This window comes from Cyphellophora attinorum (genome assembly GCF_001299255.1).
Source record: "Cyphellophora attinorum strain CBS 131958 chromosome Unknown Contig22, whole genome shotgun sequence".
NCBI classification, from domain to species: domain Eukaryota; kingdom Fungi; phylum Ascomycota; class Eurotiomycetes; order Chaetothyriales; family Cyphellophoraceae; genus Cyphellophora; species Cyphellophora attinorum.
The window spans coordinates 399,108-421,135 of NW_017253250.1; the positions used below are offsets into that span (position 1 = coordinate 399,108).

A 22,028-nucleotide genomic window follows, 5' to 3' on the forward strand; every position below is an offset into this window, starting at 1 on the left:
GCTCTTGCGAGGTGAGGTACATAATCAGGCATGAACCGCAAGGACAGCATGATGTAGTAATTTGTTTCTTGAAAGTCGCGAGTCGCTATACCATTGGTCTCTGCCAGGTGGCTGAAATTTACAAGTACAAGTGCCGTCAACAGGCTTTTACTCAACAATGTTAAACGCCTCCGCTATGCTTTGAGAATTCGGTAATACGGCTTCCCAGAATGCTTCACAGTCGAGGCTGCTCGACATGACGCTTGAATGCCGGCGCCGGGATCTCTGGCTCGGCACCTGATGGGCCTTCTTGCTCGGTTGGTGGAGGTGGTCTTGGATGTCTGTTAGTGCAAGAGCGATAATAGGCAACAGGCTGAACTTACGGAGCGCTCTTTCCCTGTTGGTTGTCAAAGAACTTCGAAAAGTCACCCTTGTCTTCGAAAGGTCGAGGACCTAATACCCGTACAAGGTCGTCGCGCACCAACATCTCCTTCTTCAGCAATTCCTCCGCAATGGCCTGCAGCTGGTCCTTCTTCTCCAGCAGCAGGTCCTTGCACTGCTTGTAAGCCTCATCAACTATCCTCCGCACCTCTTGGTCAATATTCCGTGCGGTCTCCTCCGAGAAGGGCTTGTGCAGACGCTGCTCGTCGTCCTTGTAGTTCAAGTACCCGATCTTTTGTGACATGCCCCATTCCGTGACCATAGCGGTCGCCATGCGCGTGACTTTGTTGAAGTCATCGGATGCGCCGCTCGTCACGGTGTCGAACCAGATCTCCTCGCTAACGCGTCCGCCGAGGGTCATGGCCATGCGGTCCATCAGTTGCTTGACGTTCATGAGGTACACGTCGTTGCCACCGGCAGGGAGGTACTGCGCGTATCCAAGAGCGCCTTGGCCGCGGGGGATGATCGAGACTTTGAGAAGTGGGTCGGCGTGCTCGAAGAACCATCCACAGATAGCATGGCCGGCTTCGTGATAGGCAACGGTCTTCTTCTCTTCAGGTGAGAGGACCATTGACTTTTTCTCGAGTCCGCCGATGACGCGCTCGATGGCTTGCTCGAAGTGGGTCATCTCCACGGACTTTGATTCAACACGTGCAGCGATGAGAGCGGCTTCGTTGCAGCAGTTGGCAATATCGGCGCCGGAGAAGCCGGGGGTGAGGGCTGAGAGTCGTCCGGTGAGGTAGTCCATGTCGACATCGGTCTTGATCTTACGTAGGTGCACCTTGAAGATTTGCTTGCGGCCGTCCATCGTAGGTCTATCAATCGCAATGTGTCTGTCGAACCGGCCAGGGCGCATCAAGGCCTTGTCGAGCACGTCAGGCCTGTTGGTGCCGGCAAGCACAACAACTTGTTCCGATGTGTTGAAGCCGTCCATCTCGGTCAGGATCTGGTTGAGCGTGGATTCTCGTTCATCGCTGCCGCCGCCGAAACTTTGCTTGGCTCTTGACTTTCCAATAGCATCGATTTCGTCGATGAAGATGATGCAGGGTGTGCTCTTGCGAGCATTCGCGAAAAGATCCCGCACACGTGAAGGCCCGACACCGACAAACATTTCCACGAACTCTGATCCGGACACGGAGAAAAATGGAACGCCAGACTCGCCAGCAGTGGCTTTAGCCAAGAGAGTCTTACCGGTACCGGGCGGACCTGACAAGATAGCACCTCGAGGAATCTTGGCGCCGAGTGATTGGTACTTCGAGGGGTCCTTCAGGAATGAAACGAATTCCATGATCTCGACCTTTGCCTCCTCCATGCCAGCCACGTCGGCGAACTTCGTCTTGATGTCCGTCTCGTGGTTGAACTTCTTGGCGCGAGACTTTCCGATGCCAAAGATGCCGCTTTGGCCGCCAGCACCGCCAGCAGCGCGCCGTGACATCCAGAAGAGGACGCCAATGAAGAGTAGCGTTGGACCAAAAGAGTAGATTGCTGCGCCGATCGAGACCTCATCGGCATAGGCGACTGGTATCCTCTCGTTGGAAGGAATGCCTAGCTCCTCTTGCGCTTCGTCTAGTCTCCTCTCGAAGCCCTCGACAGATCCGATGGAGAAATAGTAGTAGAAATTCCCTCGCCCGGCAGGCGACTCTGGGTACATGTTTGCAACAGCATCACGGTGGACTTCAACTCGTACCCTTCCGCGATTCAAGACAGTGAGCTTGTCAACCAGTCCCTTGTCGAGAAAAGTGGCTCTGAATTCCTGCCACGTGATGTCTCGTGAGGACTCTCCGGGGAAGATCTGATTGTACAGATACATCGATGCCAGTGTCGAGAGGATCACAGTGGTCATATCCATCTTAAAGCGTCCGATCTGAAATTGCATGCCAGGAGACTGCTGCGAGCCTTCTTTCTGCTCCTGCTTTCCATTGTTGGATGATTTCTCCTTGTTGGACTGTTCGAACATGTTAGGTGAGCCATCTTTCTCTGCTTTCCCCTCAACCTTGTCAATCGAGTCCTTCCATACTTCATATGGCGTCTTGGTGTACATCTTCATGAGGGCGCGGACCAGAGACACGGTGGTCGCGATGTCAATTTTCTTGTCGGGATTTCGTTTTCGGTCTTCAATTACGTCTCGAAGTTCTTGAGGAACGCCGCCTCTCCTGACTACCTCCTTCGCAATTTTCATTGCCTCGACTTGCCGTTTCGGAAGGCCTTGCGAGATGATGGCCATGATCTCGTCTACTTGCTTCATATCCTCTTCACTGAGAGGCGAGAAGCCGGGTGGGATGTCGTACTTCTTCTCCTCCTCCTTGACCGCTTCGGCCTTGACCTGGCCATCTTCTGCGGGAGTCTCGCCCTTGTTGGAACCGAGGTTGTCCTTCAACGCCGCCGGATCCTCCTTCTCCTTCTCAGGCTCGACGGGCTTCTGCTCGTCCTTCTCCTTCTTAGGCTTCTTTGGATCGCCGGGTTTCACCGTAGCGTATGTTCGACACACTGCCGGCCGGAAAGGCGACTGTAACCTCGAGCGCGCAAGCTGGGAGGACTGACGTTGAGCGCAGACTGAGCATTCAAGTGCGATTCTCGAGCTACGTAGCAGCTGTGGTCTGAAGAGTCTGGCAGCCATGTTGACGGTGAAGACCAGGTAAGGAGTGACTGATCTATTGGCTATGCCACAGCTCTACGTGAGATGGTAGGGGACTGGCCTAGTGGTGTTGATGGCAGGCGGAACAACTGATGAGGCGTCGAGCATTTGCCTTCGCCGCATGTCGACTCATGAAATCACCAGATCGCCAAGCCGGAACGGCCCAACGTTATCTCCGGCAAATTCACTGTTGGCAACGAAGGAAGGTACATCGACAATTCATCTTCGTCGTCACTGTTACGAGAAGTCGACGACAATGATATACATAATTCATCTCATACATCGTGTTCATATCTGCCACTTCCTTCAAGATCTACAGCCGGCCATACCTTCATTCCACACTCGTGACCCTTTACTCACACCTAAGTGTCCCATCACATGTTATCGTTCAATTCTGGAGCGTTAGATGATTGCTGTCAAATCGCTCCTTCCTCCTCAAACAACGCCGTCAGACAAGTCGATGCACTCCAATGAGTGCGAATGTCCTCGTGCTAAAGGAAGCAGTCATCTGCTCGTGAAGCGTCACCTGCATTGACGTCAGCTTTACTTTACATCCAAACTACGGGCACCCACAATACTCACATCCTTACTTTCCTGGATCTCATTTCCCTCGACGCCAACTTCAATCCAGGCCCCGTACACGATCCCGCTCGACCTCCCGCCACTTGAGCTCAAGTTCGCACTTGGCCATCAAAGCCTTGTTGTAGTTGAGATAGTCGGTTCTCAGGATGCGATGGAGTGTCTCGTGGTCGATCTGGTTTGTATCCATGGCACCAAAGATATCGTCGAAGTTGGCGCGGGTGAGCATGCAGAGGCCGCAGTGGCATGCTTTCATACTGCTGTTCTGACGGCTGCTGTTGTTCTGACTATTGCCGTTACTCTGATTGTTGCGGTTAATCTGACCATTGTCGTTGATCTGACCATTGCCTTGCTCCTGACCATTATTGTTGGTCTGGATGTGGCCCCTACTTCGGACTCTGCGGATATTTTGGCCGTTGTCGTTACTCTGGCCTCCTGGAGCACTTCGGCCATTGCCGTTGGTCTGATTGGCAGCCGGCATGGTGTTGATTGTATGGTTTCGAACGCTGGACATCGACGGACGATAGGCTGAGCGATGCGGCGATAGCGCACATAGACTCAGATGCCCACGACTTCGATCCGTGAAGTTGTCTGAAAAACATGTGTTGATGGTGCAGGCGGGGCCGTTCATATGTTCCACCAAGTTCAGCACAAAGCAGATGGCTGGGACTGTGCCAGCTCACTGTTTGCAAGAGACATGGGTGGCGCAGCAAGCTTCCAGCGGGTATTGACGGGCTAAGTGGGCGAAGCTCTGAGATGCACCAGGCAGTTGACTCATTGTATCCATTGTGAGAATACGTGAACAGTTTGTGTCGAGATCAAACCCAGGACCTGCATCCCACTGACAGAACCTCACAGTCTCCGCAAACCAGGCAGGCCCAAATCCTCACCTCCGACGCAGGACAGATAGAAGTGCTCAAATGGGAAAGCAACTTGTCTTTTGCACATTGTTGGCGGGACTGAGGTGAAGCGACGTTGTTTGGGTCATTTGATACCGGTCAGATATGCTCCCATCCCTTTCCAGCTTCTATCTGTTCAACGACAAGTCTGGTCTGGTTTGGTTCGGTATATTTTAGTCAAGGTGAGACTGTGTTGACACATCAGCGCTACTCAAGCCTTTTCGATCTTCGATCTCTCTAACTCATCCTCCGACGAGCTTGCAACTTCGCTACTATCGTCGCTGCCGTCCTCGAGAGTGAAGTCCGAGCCAACATCTGGATTCTCTCCATCTCCACTATCAGCATCCACGTCTCGAATGATTATCCACAGAATCTTCCTCAAAGACTTCTCCTCGCGCTTGTTGTGCAGCGACTTCTCGCTGGCTTTGTCAATCCTTCTTCGGTACTTCCTCTCGGCCTTTTCAAGCTTTCGTTCGGCCTTCGCATCGCCATGGGCCCTCACACGTTCTTCAAGGCTACTCAAACTCTCTAACGTGGTCGAGTCCGATGCATCGACGGTGGGGAGTTTCGACTCAACCTTATCTAGCCTCTTCTCTCGCTTTCGCTCAGCCTTTGCAGTCTTCTTCTCCAATTTGGCATCCGCCTTATCACGACCCTTCAACATACGCTTCTCGCCGCGTTGACGCTGCCGTTCGCTGCTCTTGACACTCCACTGGCTCAAAGGATTTGATCTGTCTTCAATCTGCGGCAGCCCTTCCGTCTGGAGTGGAGCAATATACTCCTCCAACGTCTTCAGCCGCCGCTGCTGCACATCAAGTCGCGCTGCACCATCACCAACATCATCGCCCGACTCGCCAAGCGGTTCCAGAAGCGTCGCCTTCTTCACAACCTTCCCCTCCTCATCAAGCACCGGAATGCCAGCAATCTTCGCCAGCCCATCAAGCTGAGCGATCTCGACCTTCAACCCTCGCGGAGCAAACATCTCCCGATTGACCTTTCTCAGAAACAGCTCCGTCCGGCCCTTGCTGAGAGCTCTGCCCACTATCTTGGACCCCAAGTCGACACCCATGCCAATGAGGTTGATGCTGTGCACCGGAACGAATTGCAGTACGGAGCCTGCGAGCCCGATCGCCTCGAGCGGCGGCGACTTGACTGCCACGCGATTGAGCGTGTCTACGAACTTGACGAAGTCGGCTTGTGAGATGGAGTATGCTTCGAGAGATGGTGGATAGGCACGCAGAAAGGGAGATCCGAGCTTTTTGGTCGTTGCGGGAATGGCGATGGTTTTTGACAGACGTCGGCCTCGACCGGTTGCTGCGGACATTCTCGCGGAAGGCATCGTGTTCGTGGTTTGCTGTTGTGATTGTGCTGACACTGTCTGGGAGACAGTCTCTTGATACGGCGGTGGTGGCTCGGCCGGCCGCTGTTGCAAGCTCGACTTCGAAACATGTCCCATGATGGCAGCTATCCTGGCTACAAGAAGGACGAGCGTGCACGTATGAAGTAGTCCTGGGAGGATCTGTCTGGCTGCGTACGAATATACTTAGTACTTATGCGATGGGCTCTTTTTGAAGGGACTCGCGAATGATGCCAGAAACGACATGGCCGGCCTTCAAGTTCACACGAAGACTGCACTCAAGTATCCTTTTGGGACCTGGAGTTCGCCCGACGACCTTGACTTGGCTGTCGATCATTTCGTGAAACTTCCTGAATGAAGTCATTCGGCCGAAATAAGGTTGAGCTTAGACGTTTCAAGCTCGCGTTACAGATGCTTCGTCCTTGTATGCGCTGATTTACAAAGATAGACGTCCAGACACAATGGATTGCGAGCACTCATTGCCGCAATGCAAGTACAAGACCGTACAGGACTGCTTTGCCATAAAGGACCGATAGTCTCAATTGTCCATAAATGTAAGCCCATCATCATGCTTTAACTCACAGGAAGAAACAATTCGCCCCGAGCGTCACGCTCTCTTGCGGTCGCTTTACTAGCAACTGTCCATCGCCTTCTCTCCTTCTGCACCACTATGTCATGTACGCCGCAGGAATAGACTCAATCCCGCGTGGTCCAATGTCTTTTCGAACCCGTAGCCTCTCCATGACAGCCTCCTCGCCATCCCTCTGCACCTGCTCATACAGCTCCTCGGGATCGAAATCTATACCGACCGGGTTCTTGGCGAAGTCTTCCGAGTTGATCAGTGCGTCGCTTTCTTCGTTGTTGAGGTTATCGACTTGCGTCTCTGTCCACACCGCAACCGTCAGCCCTCGGCCATTCAGCCCAGCGGTGAGAAGGGAGGGTTTCGTGCTACTAACCCAGCAAATTCCCATCTGGGTCCTTATAGTACAAGCTGGTCGTAAGCCCATGATTGACACACCACACCGGCTCAATCCCCTGCTCAACCTTCCGAACCTTATAAGCAGTAACCAAGTCCGTCAGGGAGTCCCACGTGAACGAAATATGCTCCAGCCCGTTGGAGTGGCGGACCTTGTCCTGCAGGCCAGGGATGTTGACGAATGCCATGCGGTGGTGCTCGTCGTCGTAGGTGATGAAGGCGATTGCTGGGTTTGCATGGACGATGCGGCCGCCGAGGAAGTCGCAGTACCATTTGGTCATGGCGGGCATGTCTTTGGTGCGGAGGACGACGTGGGCGAGTTTGTTCGGGGAGGGGACTTTGGTTGGGGCTGGTGTGGAGGAGATGGCCATGGTGGGATTTCAAATGGGCGGTTTGAAGATTTCTGTAGCTGAGTCGCGCAATGGTGCGAGATGTGAGGTGTACGGGGTGTGCTTCAACGGAGCATTCAGGACTTATTTGTACTTTTGGACTTTCCTCACCTGCTGAGGCAGCTTGGGGGCCGCATTTACCCCGGACGAGCCTTGCTTACCATGAAGAATCGTGCTGCTATGCAAGGCCGCCGATGAACACGTACGACTGGCAGAGCAGCTTCCTGCGCTAAGGGCTCACCTCTCACCTTCGTTGTCCTGCCTGCGACCTACCGACGACTTGCTTCAACCGCGGATTTCACCTTGGCATCTGATTTTACGCATGGCAGGAGCGATAGTTTCGGGTCCGAAGTAGTAATTCCATTTCCTACTCGTACGGTTATGTCATAGCAGTCGCGCCGATAGAACGCACTGTATGACTGCGTTCGATGGGCGCCTGAAGTCGTACTCGGAAAGCCAGGTACGAAGTAGGCAGGATCAACTTTCGAAAGAGCAATACGGTAAGCAAGAACGATGTTCGACTTGTTGTAACCGACAAGGCGACTGCCTGGGCGAGGAAAGAAACCGCTCTCCCTGCGATCCAGATACGTACTCGCAAGACTTGTCCTTGACGGAATGAGCATGGATGAGTCAGCTACCCCAGGAACGCGGAATTGCAGCAGCTGATCTAATCCACGGATTAAGATATCGCTGAGCTGAGGTCGATTCATTGATCCGTTGTAAGGTGCCGCCGAGGCTGGCATAAGCCGCGTTCCGCGTCAGAAAGTCTTCAATCGTAATAGGGTGACTTGCGAGTTCGAAGGGTACCTGAGATCCCTCAGTCTCGACTGCGCTATGTCAGCTCTCAAACTTGGCGGGCGTTTGAGTTGCGGGCCAATGAAGGATGCCCCAATATCAAGGTGCCTTCGTTAGGACAGTAAGACAATGGCCTTATCGGAGTGAACGTATCGTCCGCGTGCGACTAGCACCCTCCACGTTACCGAGCATCAGTGTCCTTTTGTTGTTGTAGTTGTCCTCGCCCACTCGTGTGATTGTGCTTCAAATCGCTTGATCCTGATACGAAGCAGCACCTGACTTCGTGAGTCGAAACCTCAAGGAGGAGAGAGCCTTGACCCGAGGAGCAGATGTAGCGAGTCGCTGGGAGACCCTGTGCCATGAGGTATAGATACATTCCTCGATACCAGTTTGGCGGGTCAATCTGATTACGCTTGATATTCCCCTTCTCGGCTATGCCCCAATCTGACTTCGTATGATTTCGTAACACCGGAGATCTTGCTAACTGCTGAGCCACTCAGGGCCAGACTCGACTGTGTCGGCAAAAATGAAGCCTTGTGACCTATCTCCTTGTTGCGAGTCCGGCCTGACAGCCCGTAACGATTCATCGTGGTCAAGAATGCCTCGATTGGGCGGGTTGTGGCTCTCAGCACAACGAGGAAGACTGAAATCGAAGACATGTCCAGCGTCTTCGGAGCACGGACTGTCGTTTCAGTGCCCTATCATCTGCTCTGGCACTGCTCGCGGATGGCAACGCGGCGTCTTTGCACACCATAGTCGGCCTGCGACCAACTTGCGATGAACGGTCCTGCGTCCGCTTTGATGATGTGCTTCGGCGTGTTATTTGGAAACATTCTGCATGGCGACAGCGTAGCTCATGTTGAACAGTTGCTTCTGGGAGGATAGTCGGGCCCCAGGACGGCGCTGTATGCTTGCACATTTCCCCTGGCTCGGGGACCGTGTCCGCTCAAGTCACAATGAGAAGGTCAAGGTTAGTAGGTCAAGCTGATGCACCGCATGATCAGGTACACACAAGTAGGCGAAATCAACCGATCAAATGTGATCTGAGATCTGCCTGGCGTTGCTCCATAACGAAAGCGCGATCACACGATTCGTAGAGATACCTCGGCGTTGTTGGCGGAAACTGTGGTGACTAAGGTGTTCGTTGTCTCAGGTCGGCATGTTCATGCATGGGAATCGAAATAGGCATGCAGCTGAGCAGAAGGAAGCTGTTGCCCAAGGCCCGAGATAACGCCATTCCGCTCGCGTAGAGATGTATGACAAAACAACGCGGGTGGCTTGACGCACTGCGGGTCAACATTTGGAAGAACACGAGGGGGAAACACGCGCCAACAAACCTTCAGGCTCATATCTTCGTCCACCACGTTTTGATGGACAAGCCATGCCATGCTGCATTTGCTGCCCTCTGGCAATGACTTTACTGTGATCTTTGCAAGGCGCGATAATCTCCGCGTTGCATTGCAACAATCGAGATCGCCAAGGGTGTCTTCGCGCCTGCAGTGCAGTGGCACGGTAGTACCTGGTTATCTGGATACGTCATCCCGGCGTGAGACTCGTTTGGCAACACCTGCCCAGGCGCCTTCCAGAATACTACAGTACTCACAGGCGACTCGAATGTTCCTATAATTCCCGCACCCTACAGTGATTTCAAGTTCGGCATCTTCATTCCACCTCGGCGTCTACAACGGGCGAGGGAAGCTAATAGCTGGTGTAGCAGCTTCGTGGTCGCCGTTCGAAACAATGGACGAACTGCAGTCGTGATAGGCTGCACCCCACGGCCTACAGTGACAAAAACGATTGCACCAGCGCAACGCGTATCTACTTACAGTCAGCAAGTACAGGGGTGAATCCTTGGCCTTTCCTAAGTATTTCCTCCCGAACTCAGAGCCGCATGACATCGTCCGAGTCCGACTTATATGCCCTTTCGACCAAGGCTTCATCCAACTTGTCATGCCGCGGTTTTTGACGGCACGGCACGCTTCTTCTAGCAGCGCTCGGACAGGCCACCGCATCATGATCACATTTCAAATCGCCTCCCAACGAGGCTTTTCTGATCCTGGCGAGTCAAGGGTCAAGATGCTGTGCACGCGAGTGCGAGCTGCACAGCACTATATGTTGTCTGTTGCCACGGAATCGACCCGCTAGCAGACTGCAGATATGGACAACCATTTCATAAGTATGCTATCGCCACTCTGATCGGTAAGCACGAGGTAAGTCAATTCACGAGTCACAGAGCACGAAGCCAGCTCAACGAACACCAACTACCGAATGCGATCGAGATGAACACTGTGCCACCGGACAAGGGTAAGTGCAGGCTGATCGCTGTACACGAAAAGCGCTAACACCTTGCAGACTGCCAGACATGCCGACGTCGTCGCATTCGATGCGACCGAACCATGCCGGGCTGCTTGAAATGCGCATCTCGGAGTCTCGAGTGTCCCGGGTATGGCATGGATATCAGATGGATCCAAGGAGCCGTGGCATGGCATCGTACCCGACGAAGCCAGTCATCGGGTGGTCCAGCGGCTACAGCCACATCATCTGACGCAGGTCCCTCAGCACGGACATCGCAAGTACCATCAAACGCACCTTCCCCAGCTCATGCCACCGACACCGAGCCTACGACCGAGTCCACTACTCCGCAAACCAACCCCAATCCGAATTGGTGGCTCAGGCTCGATCTGCCACCTTCGCTCTCCACGCCTACTAATCTTCGACTCGCACAACACTATGTAACGAACCTGGTCCCACGGCAAATCAGGGATGTGGACATGGGCTGCGACAAGTTCTGGCCACAAATGACACTACTCGCCGCCTCGTATCTAGGGGCAATGTGCGCGGTCCTCGCATACACGGTGAACGATCTACTGTTCGCTCAAAGGCCCAGCCCTACACCCGAGCAAGCGGCTCAACTACGCCAAACGCGCCAGCAGCTCAACGACCGAGCCGTACGATACTTGAGCGAAGACATGGCAGTGATGACTTCCAACGGTGGCGCGTCATTCTTCGCCGAACAGCCAAGACGAGCACGCGCGATGGTTGCTGCGATGCTGCTACTGGCTCGGACCGGCGACTGTGACGATCAGGATGATGTGCTGGAGCTGCATATGCGTGCAATCAGTGCCATGATTGCGAGCTGGAGCTCAGTCGTTGGGCAAGACGCGTTGCGGGACCCGTTCATTGACAATGTGCTGAAGCACTTGGGCAAGAAGTGGGGTGAAGCGAAGCGGGAGGATGGTGAGGAAGTGAGGTGGGAAGGTGGTGAGGAATGACCGAAGAGATAGGTCACTCTGCAATTCTCGTATTTGTCGCGACCCTGCGCAACTCGTACTTTCGTGTTCCCAGTTGAGCTGTACTAGGTACGCAAATGTCCTCGTATTGGACGTCACGCGGTTCTCTTTCCGCGAGCCAGGAGATCACGCAATGAACCGAGATCAACAGTCGAATGCCCAGCGAGCCCCTTCTCTCTGGCATCTGGCATCGCTGCAAGCCAGATCGTGTCGCTACCTACTGGAGAAAGCTCCAAGGGTCCTGCTCGACGTGCCAAAGCGCCTTCTCAATAGGCCTTCTTGATATCAAATGCAGCTGCAGCCGGCTCCGACAGAATCCAATGGATGCCTTCGACAATACACGCATCCCAAGCCTTGCTCGCTATCGGCAATTGGTTTCCATACCTTCTGCCGCCATGCGGATGACCAGGAAAGACCTGCACATTCGTCGGCACACCTTGATCAGCAAGCAATTTCGCGAAGAACAAGCCCTCGTCCCTGAGCGGATCTGAGCCTGCAATGCCAAAGACAGTGGCCGGCAAGCCTTTGACTTCGTCAGGTGTTGCGTTGCCTATGTTCAGCCTTCTGTCATTTGCGAAGCCTTCGCCCTTCAGAACTGCGTCAGAGACCTTCAACTGATCCGTGAAGAGCTTGATCCGCTTGAGGTCCAATATAGGCGCGTTCGACTGTGTGTGATAGCTGCTCGCCTCTGGGCTCTTCAGCTGTTTTCTGATGTTCTCCTGATGGTCGAGATGCACCAGTGCTGGGATCATCAAGACTTGTCCCTTCAACTTCGGCAGCTTCGCAGTCGGCCCCAGTCCTAGATTCTGCTTCAGTGAAGCGCTAGCGCTCAGCTGTCCACCTGCGCTGATGCCTCCGACCACCACGCGAGATCGGTCAATGCCGACCCCGAGCGTCCTCTCTAGTTCCGCTTCCGGAATGCCATGTAGCCACACGAGAGCATCCTCGACATCTTCCCAGGCTGTGGGGAAGGTAAATTCAGGCGTGTGGCGGTAGTTTACATTCAGCACCACGATTCCCTGATTGTACTGCTCCAGGAAGGACTTGACGATGCGACTGCACCCAGCGTCCTCGGATGATAAGGTGCCAAAGAGGAAGCCGCCACCGTGAAGGTGGACGTAGACTGGTAGTGGGCCGCTGGAAGGTAATGTCTTAGGTCGATAGCTCCGTGCCTCGACTGTGCTGCCGTCCCGGGTGGGGATGGAGTGGTCTGTTAAAGCTACGACTTCTGATAGTCCTGTTCTGGCGGGTCAGTCGATGCACTATCTAACCACGTATCTCATTATACGTCAGGTTCATCTACGTACCTTGGCTGATCATTTCTTCCGCGCTGACCTTCTCTCTTCCGCCATTCGTTATCTGTTTCAGCTCGTCCACGCTTGAGAACGCGGGCAGAGGTGGGATGTTGGGTTCTAGTGCGAGCCATTCTGCGCTTGGAATGCCATATTCCGAGTAGTCTGCCATACTACCGAGTGTCAGACGCCGCTCAATGAGGCAATGGGCTAAATGATCCGAAGCAAGTTATAGCCTGACGAAATGTTCGATTGCGGGAAACGACGTAAAGAGTGCGAGATATGAGGCAAACGTCGTCGTTCAGAAGCGAGATCGCTAGATTCCCGTAGAAAGCCTCGTGAGAGTGATGGAGTGACCACATTTATATTGCCGAGGTATGTCAAAGGCTAGATACCATCTACGTAAGCAGCAGTGCCGGTGTCACCCCAGATTTCGTCATTTCCAGGCGTCTCGGACAACAATTTCCGAATCCAAAGTGCAACCAACGAAGGCACAACTTCATGATCTCACTTTCAACTCCTGTCATCATCCGCTTCCTTTTTAACGTCCATCCACAGCAGCAAAGCTATCGCTGCACACTCTCGTGGCCTATCTGCGAACGCTCCCATCGTTGTTGAATTGCTGATTGGTCGCCTGCTGTGTCTGCGTACTAGGACTCGACGTCGACGGCTTCGCAGCAGCTGGCGCGGGGCGTTGGACACTATTGGAGGCGGCTTGTTGAACTGCAGTGCGAGCCGGGTCCATGCTCACGAACTGGGTCTCTGTCAGACAATTGACTCGGGATTGAGAGGGACTGAGGACTCACGGCCTCTGCATGACTCGGTATGGTTCCATCGTAAGTCGTGTTGTTGTTTGACATGGTGGCGTGTGGCAGCTACAGCAATAATCCCGTGACGAAGGCTTTGGTGGAGTGTTATGCTGAGAGAGGAAGGCGCGAGTCAGTCGAGAATGGTGCGAGCATTTTATGTCTTTCAGCATCTCCAGCCAAACTGGGCGTTCGCTCGACTTAGCCTTGCGAAGAGCCCTGTGCGCCCAATCTCAAGGCAGCCGCACCTCAGCGAGACCAATGGATGGACAACACACTTCGCGTCAGGCAGCAGCGCCCCGAGACGGCATTGACATGCTCCCAATCCTTCATTTCATCAGCCAGTATTCGCTGAAAATGCAGACCGGCTTTGGGCACACATTTGCTTCACGGGATCGCGCACGCGACAAGGCGCCTTTCCAGAGAGCACCCACGAATCTCGTCCCGCTTGATTGAAGTATCCCAGAGATCAAAGCATGTCTGCGGAGCATCGGCTAAGGTTATCTCCCTCACTGCTCGCAATAAGGCAGGTGATCCTTGCACATGCCTTCTCTACATCTACCTTCCTTTGCCAGTGACCGAGAGTGACAGGCCTCAAGGAGTGCAGGGCAAGAAGGCTTGTGCAGTGGTTCGGCGCACAGTGGGACGCATGACTTCCCGGCTTATTGGCAAGCGGTGTCCAAGAAGGTAGGTATAGAAGAGGTCGGGGGCTGATTTCTTTTCGCAGAATTCGCGGAACTCTTGGCCGGCAACAACATACCCCATACGCGCTCGATTCTTTCACCTATCAAATCCTTCTCCCCTCTACTTTCGCGGAAGTAGACTCACCCAAAGTCGCTATGCTGATCTATACGCCAGATACTCTGCAGGATTATACCACTTGCTCACAAAGAGTAAAATGTCTTCGAGTCTCCTACGAGTACCTCGTCCCCAGTCCTGACAATCGTTGCTCGAAGGAGAGTCTGGAAGTGTCTGCGAAATCGAGGACCTTGACTTGAGTCCTGCCAAGTGGATCCAGTGACCATGCTACATGCAATTAGACGATGCGGAGCCCACTTCAACAATTCGAGGACCTTGACTTGAGAAAGTGCCAAGCGAACTTCGCGACAATGCTTCATGCAACTTCACCACGAGTGCTCGAGCTCGTCTCATCGAGAGCGCTGACAGGCCAGCTCGAAAGGTAAGATTTGGCCAGGCGAATACCTGGCGGACGTTTAGAGTCTTGCTACTTGCCATCTCCGATATACGATCTCCATTCTCAAGCCAATTGCCCCGTGAAGGAGTCTCTAGCTAGCATTAAAGGCAACGGGGTATGTTCTCCGACGTACTTATCATTGGCGCTGGTCCGTGTGGGCTAGCTGTAGCGGCACGTCTGCGCGAGAGTACTCCGTCTGCATTGTTTACGGACGAGGAGCATGCTCGGTACTGGAAACGTTTCAATCGCAAGGACACGCTCGAGGCCGAGAGAAAGAGCAAAGGAAGGAGAAAGAGCACGGGATCCGACCAAACCGAAGGCCACGACAATGACGACGATCATGGCACCGGAGGAGATCTCAAAATCACCGTGCTTGACTCCGCGTCTGACCAGTGGCTCGGAGCATGGAGTCGTCGACTCGCACAATTCGATATCCCTCATCTGCGTAGCCCCTTGTTTTTTCACCCAGACCCCAGGGACAAGGATGGCCTGCTGGCGTACGCCTATGACCAGGGACGACATCACGAGCTCATTGAGATCGAGCATGTGACCAGGAAAGAGTATAGCAAGCACTCGCGGAAGAAAGAGCACCAAAGGAGCCGAAAGCCAAAGGTAGAGAGACATCTCAGAGTCGATGGGCGAGATCAGATCGATTACTTCACCCCGTCCACGAGCCTCTTCAGGGACTATTGCTGGAACGTTGTGGATCGATATAGCTACGCCATACCGTACACCAGACTCATGTCACTGGTGTCCAGTACGACGACAATGGCTGTCCCTCGAATGGACATGTGTTCCAGGTCGAGACAACCAGCGGTACTTACATGGCCAGAATCCTCGTGATTGCAACAGGCGCAACTTCAGCGCCGAGTATCCCACCTGACCACAACCTGTCAATCTCATCGGGCGCCGCAGCGGATTCAGTGTGCCATTGTTTCGATCGATCTGCTCTCAACATGATGGAGACCATCTCGCGCAAAGCAGCGGATGGCAGGCCAGCCAAAGTTGTGGTTGTAGGTGGTGGTCTGACATCAGCCCAGCTCGCTCACTTGCTCATACAAGGAGGCGTCTCCCACGTCTGGCTGATCATGCGAAGCAAATACAAACTCAAACATTTCGACGTTGACTTGGAATGGGTATCCAAAGTGCGCAATCAGCGCATGGCCGAGTTCTGGTCCGCCGACAGTGACAACGAAAGGGCAACGATGTTGAGAGACGCTAAAAATGGTGGTTCTATCACTCCTGCCTTCGACAAGATCCTCCAGCGGCACGTCAAGCGAGGGAGGTTGACTCTTCTTCCCTGCACACGAATCACACGTGGGACATGGGATGATGGCTGGAATCTGGTGACAGAGCCTGAAGTCGAAGTGGGCTTGCCCAAGATTGATTATGTTTTCTTCGCAACAGGAGTCAAGCCAGATTTCGCAACGATTTCTTTCCTCCGTGACCTCCAACGGGAACATGGCATGGAACTTATGGGGGGACTTCCAATCATCAATGATGATATGATGTGGAATGATGAATTGCCTTGCTTCTTCGCAGGAGCACTTGCTGCGTTGCGACTTGGGCCTGGAGCCGCAAATCTGGCTGGTGCGAGACAAGGTGCTGAGCGGATTGCTTGGAAGATCGAGCAGCTGTTAGGGTCGTGTGGCAGCAACCGAAGGGCCGCTGTCCGTGGCTCCCTGCGCGGGGAACCGTCCGATGGCGAGGGTTCTGCATCAATGCCGGAATCTGTGACTTCTGAAGAAGTCGACTTGGACAGCTATAATAATCAGTTTGAGGCACTGACCTTTGATGATCTATAGAGAAAAGGTGAACAGGCAATTCCTGATCGACGGGGAAGATAGCAACTTAGTCTTGACACTAGACTGTTGGGCAAGTAGTTACATAGTGAAGCAGCTCGTGCACTATGACAGGGCAGAGCAGCACCTTTTGTGTCTAGAGGCGTCTACACCGCTCGCAATTCGACTCAACTATCTAGATATCTTCAGAACTGTTTCATGCATTGATAGTAAGAGAAAGAGCAAGTTTCTATGCTCATCCCTTCCCTCAAAGTGCATAACCGACGTCGCTCGTCGAGTTCCGACCCTTGTCTGTCTCGTATGCATGAGCCAATCGCCTCGAGGTAATGGGGATCTGAGCACGTTTTCGAGCTCCCTCCATGCCCGGAAAGGGCAAAGGACAAAGTTTCACCCCTGGCGACGCACCGCGCAAGCTTTTCCGAAGCATTGGTGCTTATGGTGCTTGGTCGAGCTTGTGCTTCTGATGGTCTGTCGTGAAACAACATTATCTATTTGATATACTTCGATCCTCACAACTCTTCGAAATTTCTATCAGCGCCGACTTCCAACGAACCCATCAGAAAGCACTGTCACGCCCGCCAAACGATCATCATGCAGCTCATTTCCCTACTCCTCCCGGCACTCGCCACAGCCCACTTCGTCCTCGTCTACCCACCATCCCGCAATGGCCAAGACGACGAGATTGAAGTCAACTCGCCCTGCTCCGGCAAGCCGGTCTCGGACAACCGCACAACTATTGGTTCCACCAGTTTCCCGCTCGCGCTGGAGATGGGTCACGACGAGAGCGTCATCCAAGTTTCACTCAGTCTGAACAACGATCCGTCTGAGGCCGACTTCAACATCACGCTCGTGCAGACCTTTGGGGAGGAAGGGCTAGGCGAGTTCTGCTTGCCGATGGTCACGATTCCGAAGAGCGCAGGGGTGAAGGAGGGGATGAATGGCACGATTCAAGTCATCACGGACGGAGAGGGTGGCGGCGGGTTGTATGCCGTAAGTGTTCTATCTTCTTGCTACTCTGAGCAGGAAAGAAGGCCGCGACTAACCTGTCACCTGCTTAGTGCGCAGACGTAACGTTTGGAAGCGCAGCAGCAGCTCTGCCATCGTCGTGCACGAACAACACAGGCGTCACCGCATCGGCACTACCTTCGCCTATCAATGCGAACGCGAGCAATGGGGAGGGTCAGCCGCAAAGTGGGAGTGCAAGTGGAAGTGCAAGTGCTGCCAGTGGCAGCGCGAGCGCTACCGCGAGTGGGAATGGAGCAGGGATGGCCATGGCGACTGTGGGTGCTGATGTGCTGGGATGGGGTGTCGTTGGAGGAGTCGTTTTGGCTGGTGTTGGACTGCTATAGGCCATGACGTACGAGTGTGTTTAGACAGATTCCGATCGTCGAGTGTAGGTTCACAAGAGACTGAAGCCAGCTTTGATACATTTAGTCTCAGAAAAAGCAGCCACATTCGATTAGAAGGTCAGAACAAAAGCAATTCGAAAGTAAGTAAGAGCTCTGTGTTCTGTAGTCTATCTGCGGCTGTCATGCAGTACTGCCACGTGTGGCACATCAGTGCTCGTCCAGAGCGATATGTCGCCCAACAGCAACTTCGCCGACGAAAATTCCAGCCAGCACGGAGAGAAAGTAGCCCACATTCATCGTCATCACCGCCAACATGCTACACAAAGCGTCAGACAAGGAACATGCAAAAACGAAAGAGAAGGAGCCACTTACAGCAAATATCCCACCCCGGCGATAACCGTCACCAAGCCCGCCCGTGGCAAATCGACCGTCAACCGGAACGGCAGCACCCTACCTCCATTCGCCTGCACATACTTCACGCGCTCCTCGAGACCATTCGGCCCAACAAAACTTCCAAACTTCGCGTCGTCATCCCCTTCGATCTGCTCTGCTCGGGGCTGCTGGCCCCTGACAACCACAAATCTCCGGTCGCGTGCTGCTGCGGCCCAGCGCTGCTCGCAGACGGCTTTGACAGCCATGAGGCCGCGGAAGGCAACGCCGAGTAGTATCAGAAAGATGCAGGTGCCAGCGTATGCGCCAGTGGAGGTTGGGGTCCAAGTGAGGGAGTACAGGGAGGTCATGGTGGATGTGAAGAAGGCCATGGACATGTCCTGCATGGTCATGACGTCGTGGGACATGGAGTCGTGCCTTCGTTCCATGGTGGTAGGTATGCCGTGGGAAGACGGCTGTGAGCTGGTGATTTGGAAGAGTCGGCTTTGGTGTGGTTGTACTGAGGTACAGTGGTTCGGGTTCCCTGTAGATCACTTGGAGATGCGGTGAAGGCACCGCTGCATCGGAAGTTAAGCGCTTAGGACTGTCGAAGTCGCTGGCTGGGCCTTGTATGTATATCGAGAGCCGTCTATATTTCGAGCTGAAACGTAACGATGCTCGAGGGCTCAACTTTTCGTTGCCCAGGTGTGTCAGAAATCAGCACAAACAAAAGGGCAAAGAGGGAGGGGGTAAATTTGGCGTCGGGAAGGTGCTAGCCGGAGTCGGACTGGGCGTGAGCACGTTCTTGGCATTGTCTGGACTTTGACCTTTTGCCCCACGATCAGGGTCCCCATTCCAGTGATCTCGAGTTTGCTACAGTACGGAGGTGCGCCCTCGAAAATAGAGCAGGATTGCGTATGTTGAGCAGGTATCTGACGATTGCGACTGATCCTTGTCGACGGCAGTATCTTCACCTATAGCGCCTTACGAGCCGTTTTTTTCGGGTGAGCACGTTTGCCGCGTGAGGGATCTCTCCTCTACAATGGACTGCAAACAGTAGTCCAGCACGAGGTGGTTTTCTATCCTTTTGATCCGACCTCAGCTTCTGGTTCACTCGAACGTTGCCACAGTCTCTAACGTCACGATGATGGACCGTCGACAACATAACCATGGCGGCATGTCAGGCATGTCAATGTCAGGCGGCATGAGCATGCCATCGTATACCGATATACAGCACTACTTCTGGATCTTCACTGGTTCAGTCATTGCATTCGCCACGCTGTTCAACGTTCTGAACTACATCGTACTCCGACAACGACTTTCTTCACTGAGCGCACGGCCACAGACGATATTGTCGACCTCATACGCCGTCGCAACAGCAATTACCCGAGAACTGTCTCATGCTTCTCTTCCCGTCTACCGATTCAGAAAGATCAAGCTTCGAACACCCCAACTGGGACCTTCATCTGTGGTGCTTGGCTTTTTGACAGCGATATTGGTCTTGGCCTTCTACGGCTACGACACCTTCAACCAGAGGCAATGGGAGGACATAGCATATCGGGTCGGCTCGCTCGCCATCGCTGAACTGCCCCTCGTCTTTCTCCTCTCCGGCAAGCAGAATCTGATCGGACTTGTCATCGGGTCTTCCTACGAACGATTGAACTGGCTGCACAGATGGGTCGCACGTATATTCTGGATCACTGTCACCATCCACATGTCATTTTGGTTTCGATCGTGGGCTCGCTATAACTACATTCTGCGCAAGCTGGAAATCGACTACCTTACACAGACAGGCTTCGCATGCTGGATTATCCTGACAGCCATCCTGCTCACAAGCTTCCTCCCAGTCCGAAGGCTCTCTCACGAAGTCTTTTACGGCCTCCACGTCATCCTCTTCGCTGGACTCATGGGCGCCATCTACCTGCACGTCTCAGACAGCAACGTAACCTACTTCTGGGTCAGCGTCGCCATCTTCTTCCTTGACCGCTTTCTGCGTGTCTGCACGACAGCGTGGGCTAATCTTCCAATTTTGCATAGCAAAGGCCAAGCCTGGGCGAATGCTGCGACTCTGACTCCACTGCCAGGAAACGTCACTCGCCTCAGCATCCAAAACCCAGTTGTCAATTGGTCGCCTGGGCAGCACATGTTTGTGTCATGCCACGCTGTGGTGCCACTGCAAGCTCATCCATTTACCGCCTCGACGCTGCCGTCAGATGGGAAGCTCGAGTTCTTGGTTCAGGCGAGGAAGGGTGGTACCAAGCGGTTCTATCGTTGGGCAAGCAAGAATCTATTACCACAGAGCAATGCTACCACGTCGATACAAACCAAAAACATTGCCCTAGACGGGCCATACGGCCGACACAGACCTTTGCAGCAGTTCGACAGCGTCGTGCTCTTTGCCGGCTCCACAGGTGCGACTTTTACTGTGCCGCTGATGAGAGATATTGTGCAGAGATGGATGCACGACGAGAGGACTGTGACGAGGCACATCAAGCTTGTGTGGGTCATAAAAGCGCGAGATCGACTGTGCTGGTTTGATGATGTGCTGGAACGGGCTCTTCAGGACGTGGCTGAGCTGCGGAGTCGGCACAGCCGGGATGTACAACTTGACGTTGACGTGTACGTCACCTGCGACGAGGAGTTGGAGGCGTCGATGTCGACCGACATAAGATGTGAACCACCTGAGCATGGTGAAGCGGAAATGACGACCAGCAGATCGAGCGCTGAGGCATCGGAACTGCTTGAGAAGAAGCAAGTCAACGGTCAAGCGACAATTCGAGTTTCCAGCGACGCCGAAGAGAAGCATGGCTGCACACCGGACGGCGGGTGCTGCTGCAAGCAGGCCGCGACCGACGAGGATGAGCCCGCTGCCTGCTGCTGCAACCCTACCACGACCGAAGCTCTGTCCTCCTCAGGCTCATCCTCCGACTACGAGAAAGCAAAGACATCATCAAAATCACTCATCAAGATTCACGTCGGCAGGCCGAGAATCCGGCCCATCATCCGCGCTATCCTCGAAGACGCCGAGGGCGAAAGCGCGGTGGTCTCATGCGGCCCACAGGGTTTGCAAGATGATGTGAGGAGGAGTGTCGTGTCATTGAGCGACGAGCGGGCCGTGCATAAGGGTACTGGTGCACAAGGCATATACTTGCATTTGGAGGGGTTTGGGTACTGAGCGTAGTGAAGTTGTATAGATAGGTAGTATCCAATGCGGTAGAAAGCGGTCGCCGCGTAAGTCCACCACCAAGTACGGCTACCTGGTAGAATTCTTGCCTCTCTTGGCCATCAAAGTAGAGGACTTGCCTACCTTGGTTGCCATGCTGCTACACCCTCCGCCCAGACAAGGAACTGACAGGCCGTGCTTTCTCCTTATTTCTTGCCCATGAAATGCTAATTACCTGTCTGCAGTGTCGTACGCGCAACCAGGCTGCCTGGGAGTGCTATGCGTGTCCGGATGCGCGAAACGGTAGTTTTGGTGAATTCGCTACGCACGAAACCTCTATCTCGAATTGACGTCATCCGATTAGTGAACGATTTCGTACCTATCAAGACTCGTATGCTATTGCCTGAGACTGTCCATCCCAGGCACCAGCTTGTGATTGGTCTGCTTATGAAGCCGGCTACCGCTTCGGAGCACGAGTACTAGGTATACTTGCAGCCCCTTTGAGACCACAGACTTGTCGAGAGGATCAGAGACTATAAAACATCAAGAGTCTTCGACGTCGACCGCCACAGGAGAGCCACCATCATCGCACGGCATCGTAGTATCAAGCAATAAAGCGCTGTCGAGGCACTCGCAATACATACTTAGTAAGGTCTGTGGCTAGCTGGCTCACGCAAGCCCAGTTCTCCGAACAAACGCCATCAAGACTACA

The 22,028-nt window shown here is 53.7% G+C and overlaps 11 protein-coding genes across 11 annotated transcripts; 4 read left to right on the forward strand and 7 right to left on the reverse strand.

Moving 5' to 3' along the window:
• Positions 1 to 214: 214 nt before the first annotated feature.
• AB675_220 (Mitochondrial respiratory chain complexes assembly protein YTA12) lies at positions 215 to 3,037 on the reverse strand (the record flags this gene model as incomplete). The annotated part of the gene is made up of 2 exons (XM_018142163.1): positions 215 to 311; positions 363 to 3,037. 2 exons carry the CDS (start codon positions 3,035 to 3,037, stop codon positions 215 to 217), a joined length of 2,772 nt encoding a protein of 923 aa, XP_017997727.1.
• A 640-nt stretch (positions 3,038 to 3,677) lies between these two features.
• Positions 3,678 to 4,115, reverse strand: AB675_221 (uncharacterized protein; the record flags this gene model as incomplete). Its single annotated transcript, XM_018142173.1, has 1 exon — positions 3,678 to 4,115. One exon carries the CDS (start codon positions 4,113 to 4,115, stop codon positions 3,678 to 3,680), a length of 438 nt encoding a protein of 145 aa, XP_017997673.1.
• Positions 4,116 to 4,744: 629 nt separating this feature from the next.
• Positions 4,745 to 5,989, reverse strand: AB675_222 (uncharacterized protein; the record flags this gene model as incomplete). Its single annotated transcript, XM_018142184.1, has 1 exon — positions 4,745 to 5,989. One exon carries the CDS (start codon positions 5,987 to 5,989, stop codon positions 4,745 to 4,747), a length of 1,245 nt encoding a protein of 414 aa, XP_017997770.1.
• Positions 5,990 to 6,558: 569 nt separating this feature from the next.
• Positions 6,559 to 7,237, reverse strand: AB675_223 (Biphenyl-2,3-diol 1,2-dioxygenase 3; the record flags this gene model as incomplete). Its single annotated transcript, XM_018142194.1, has 2 exons — positions 6,559 to 6,797; positions 6,847 to 7,237. 2 exons carry the CDS (start codon positions 7,235 to 7,237, stop codon positions 6,559 to 6,561), a joined length of 630 nt encoding a protein of 209 aa, XP_017997745.1.
• Positions 7,238 to 10,329: 3,092 nt separating this feature from the next.
• On the forward strand, positions 10,330 to 11,322 carry AB675_224 (uncharacterized protein; the record flags this gene model as incomplete). Its single annotated transcript, XM_018142205.1, has 2 exons — positions 10,330 to 10,354; positions 10,403 to 11,322. 2 exons carry the CDS (start codon positions 10,330 to 10,332, stop codon positions 11,320 to 11,322), a joined length of 945 nt encoding a protein of 314 aa, XP_017997650.1.
• A 284-nt stretch (positions 11,323 to 11,606) lies between these two features.
• On the reverse strand, positions 11,607 to 12,804 carry AB675_225 (AB hydrolase superfamily protein B1A11.02; the record flags this gene model as incomplete). Its single annotated transcript, XM_018142215.1, has 2 exons — positions 11,607 to 12,577; positions 12,648 to 12,804. 2 exons carry the CDS (start codon positions 12,802 to 12,804, stop codon positions 11,607 to 11,609), a joined length of 1,128 nt encoding a protein of 375 aa, XP_017997629.1.
• A 417-nt stretch (positions 12,805 to 13,221) lies between these two features.
• AB675_226 (uncharacterized protein) lies at positions 13,222 to 13,492 on the reverse strand (the record flags this gene model as incomplete). Its single annotated transcript, XM_018142226.1, has 2 exons — positions 13,222 to 13,386; positions 13,439 to 13,492. The coding sequence occupies 2 exons, from the start codon at positions 13,490 to 13,492 to the stop codon at positions 13,222 to 13,224; spliced, it is 219 nt and encodes a 72-aa protein (XP_017997687.1).
• Positions 13,493 to 14,750: 1,258 nt separating this feature from the next.
• AB675_227 (uncharacterized protein) lies at positions 14,751 to 16,438 on the forward strand (the record flags this gene model as incomplete). The annotated part of the gene is made up of 2 exons (XM_018142237.1): positions 14,751 to 15,361; positions 15,466 to 16,438. 2 exons carry the CDS (start codon positions 14,751 to 14,753, stop codon positions 16,436 to 16,438), a joined length of 1,584 nt encoding a protein of 527 aa, XP_017997666.1.
• Positions 16,439 to 17,026: 588 nt separating this feature from the next.
• Positions 17,027 to 17,784, forward strand: AB675_228 (uncharacterized protein; the record flags this gene model as incomplete). Its single annotated transcript, XM_018142248.1, has 2 exons — positions 17,027 to 17,425; positions 17,494 to 17,784. The coding sequence occupies 2 exons, from the start codon at positions 17,027 to 17,029 to the stop codon at positions 17,782 to 17,784; spliced, it is 690 nt and encodes a 229-aa protein (XP_017997749.1).
• A 207-nt stretch (positions 17,785 to 17,991) lies between these two features.
• On the reverse strand, positions 17,992 to 18,602 carry AB675_229 (uncharacterized protein; the record flags this gene model as incomplete). Its single annotated transcript, XM_018142259.1, has 2 exons — positions 17,992 to 18,100; positions 18,157 to 18,602. 2 exons carry the CDS (start codon positions 18,600 to 18,602, stop codon positions 17,992 to 17,994), a joined length of 555 nt encoding a protein of 184 aa, XP_017997726.1.
• A 737-nt stretch (positions 18,603 to 19,339) lies between these two features.
• On the forward strand, positions 19,340 to 21,328 carry AB675_230 (Ferric/cupric transmembrane component 2; the record flags this gene model as incomplete). The annotated part of the gene is made up of 1 exon (XM_018142271.1): positions 19,340 to 21,328. The coding sequence occupies one exon, from the start codon at positions 19,340 to 19,342 to the stop codon at positions 21,326 to 21,328; it is 1,989 nt and encodes a 662-aa protein (XP_017997693.1).
• Between the last annotated feature and the right edge of the window lie 700 nt (positions 21,329 to 22,028).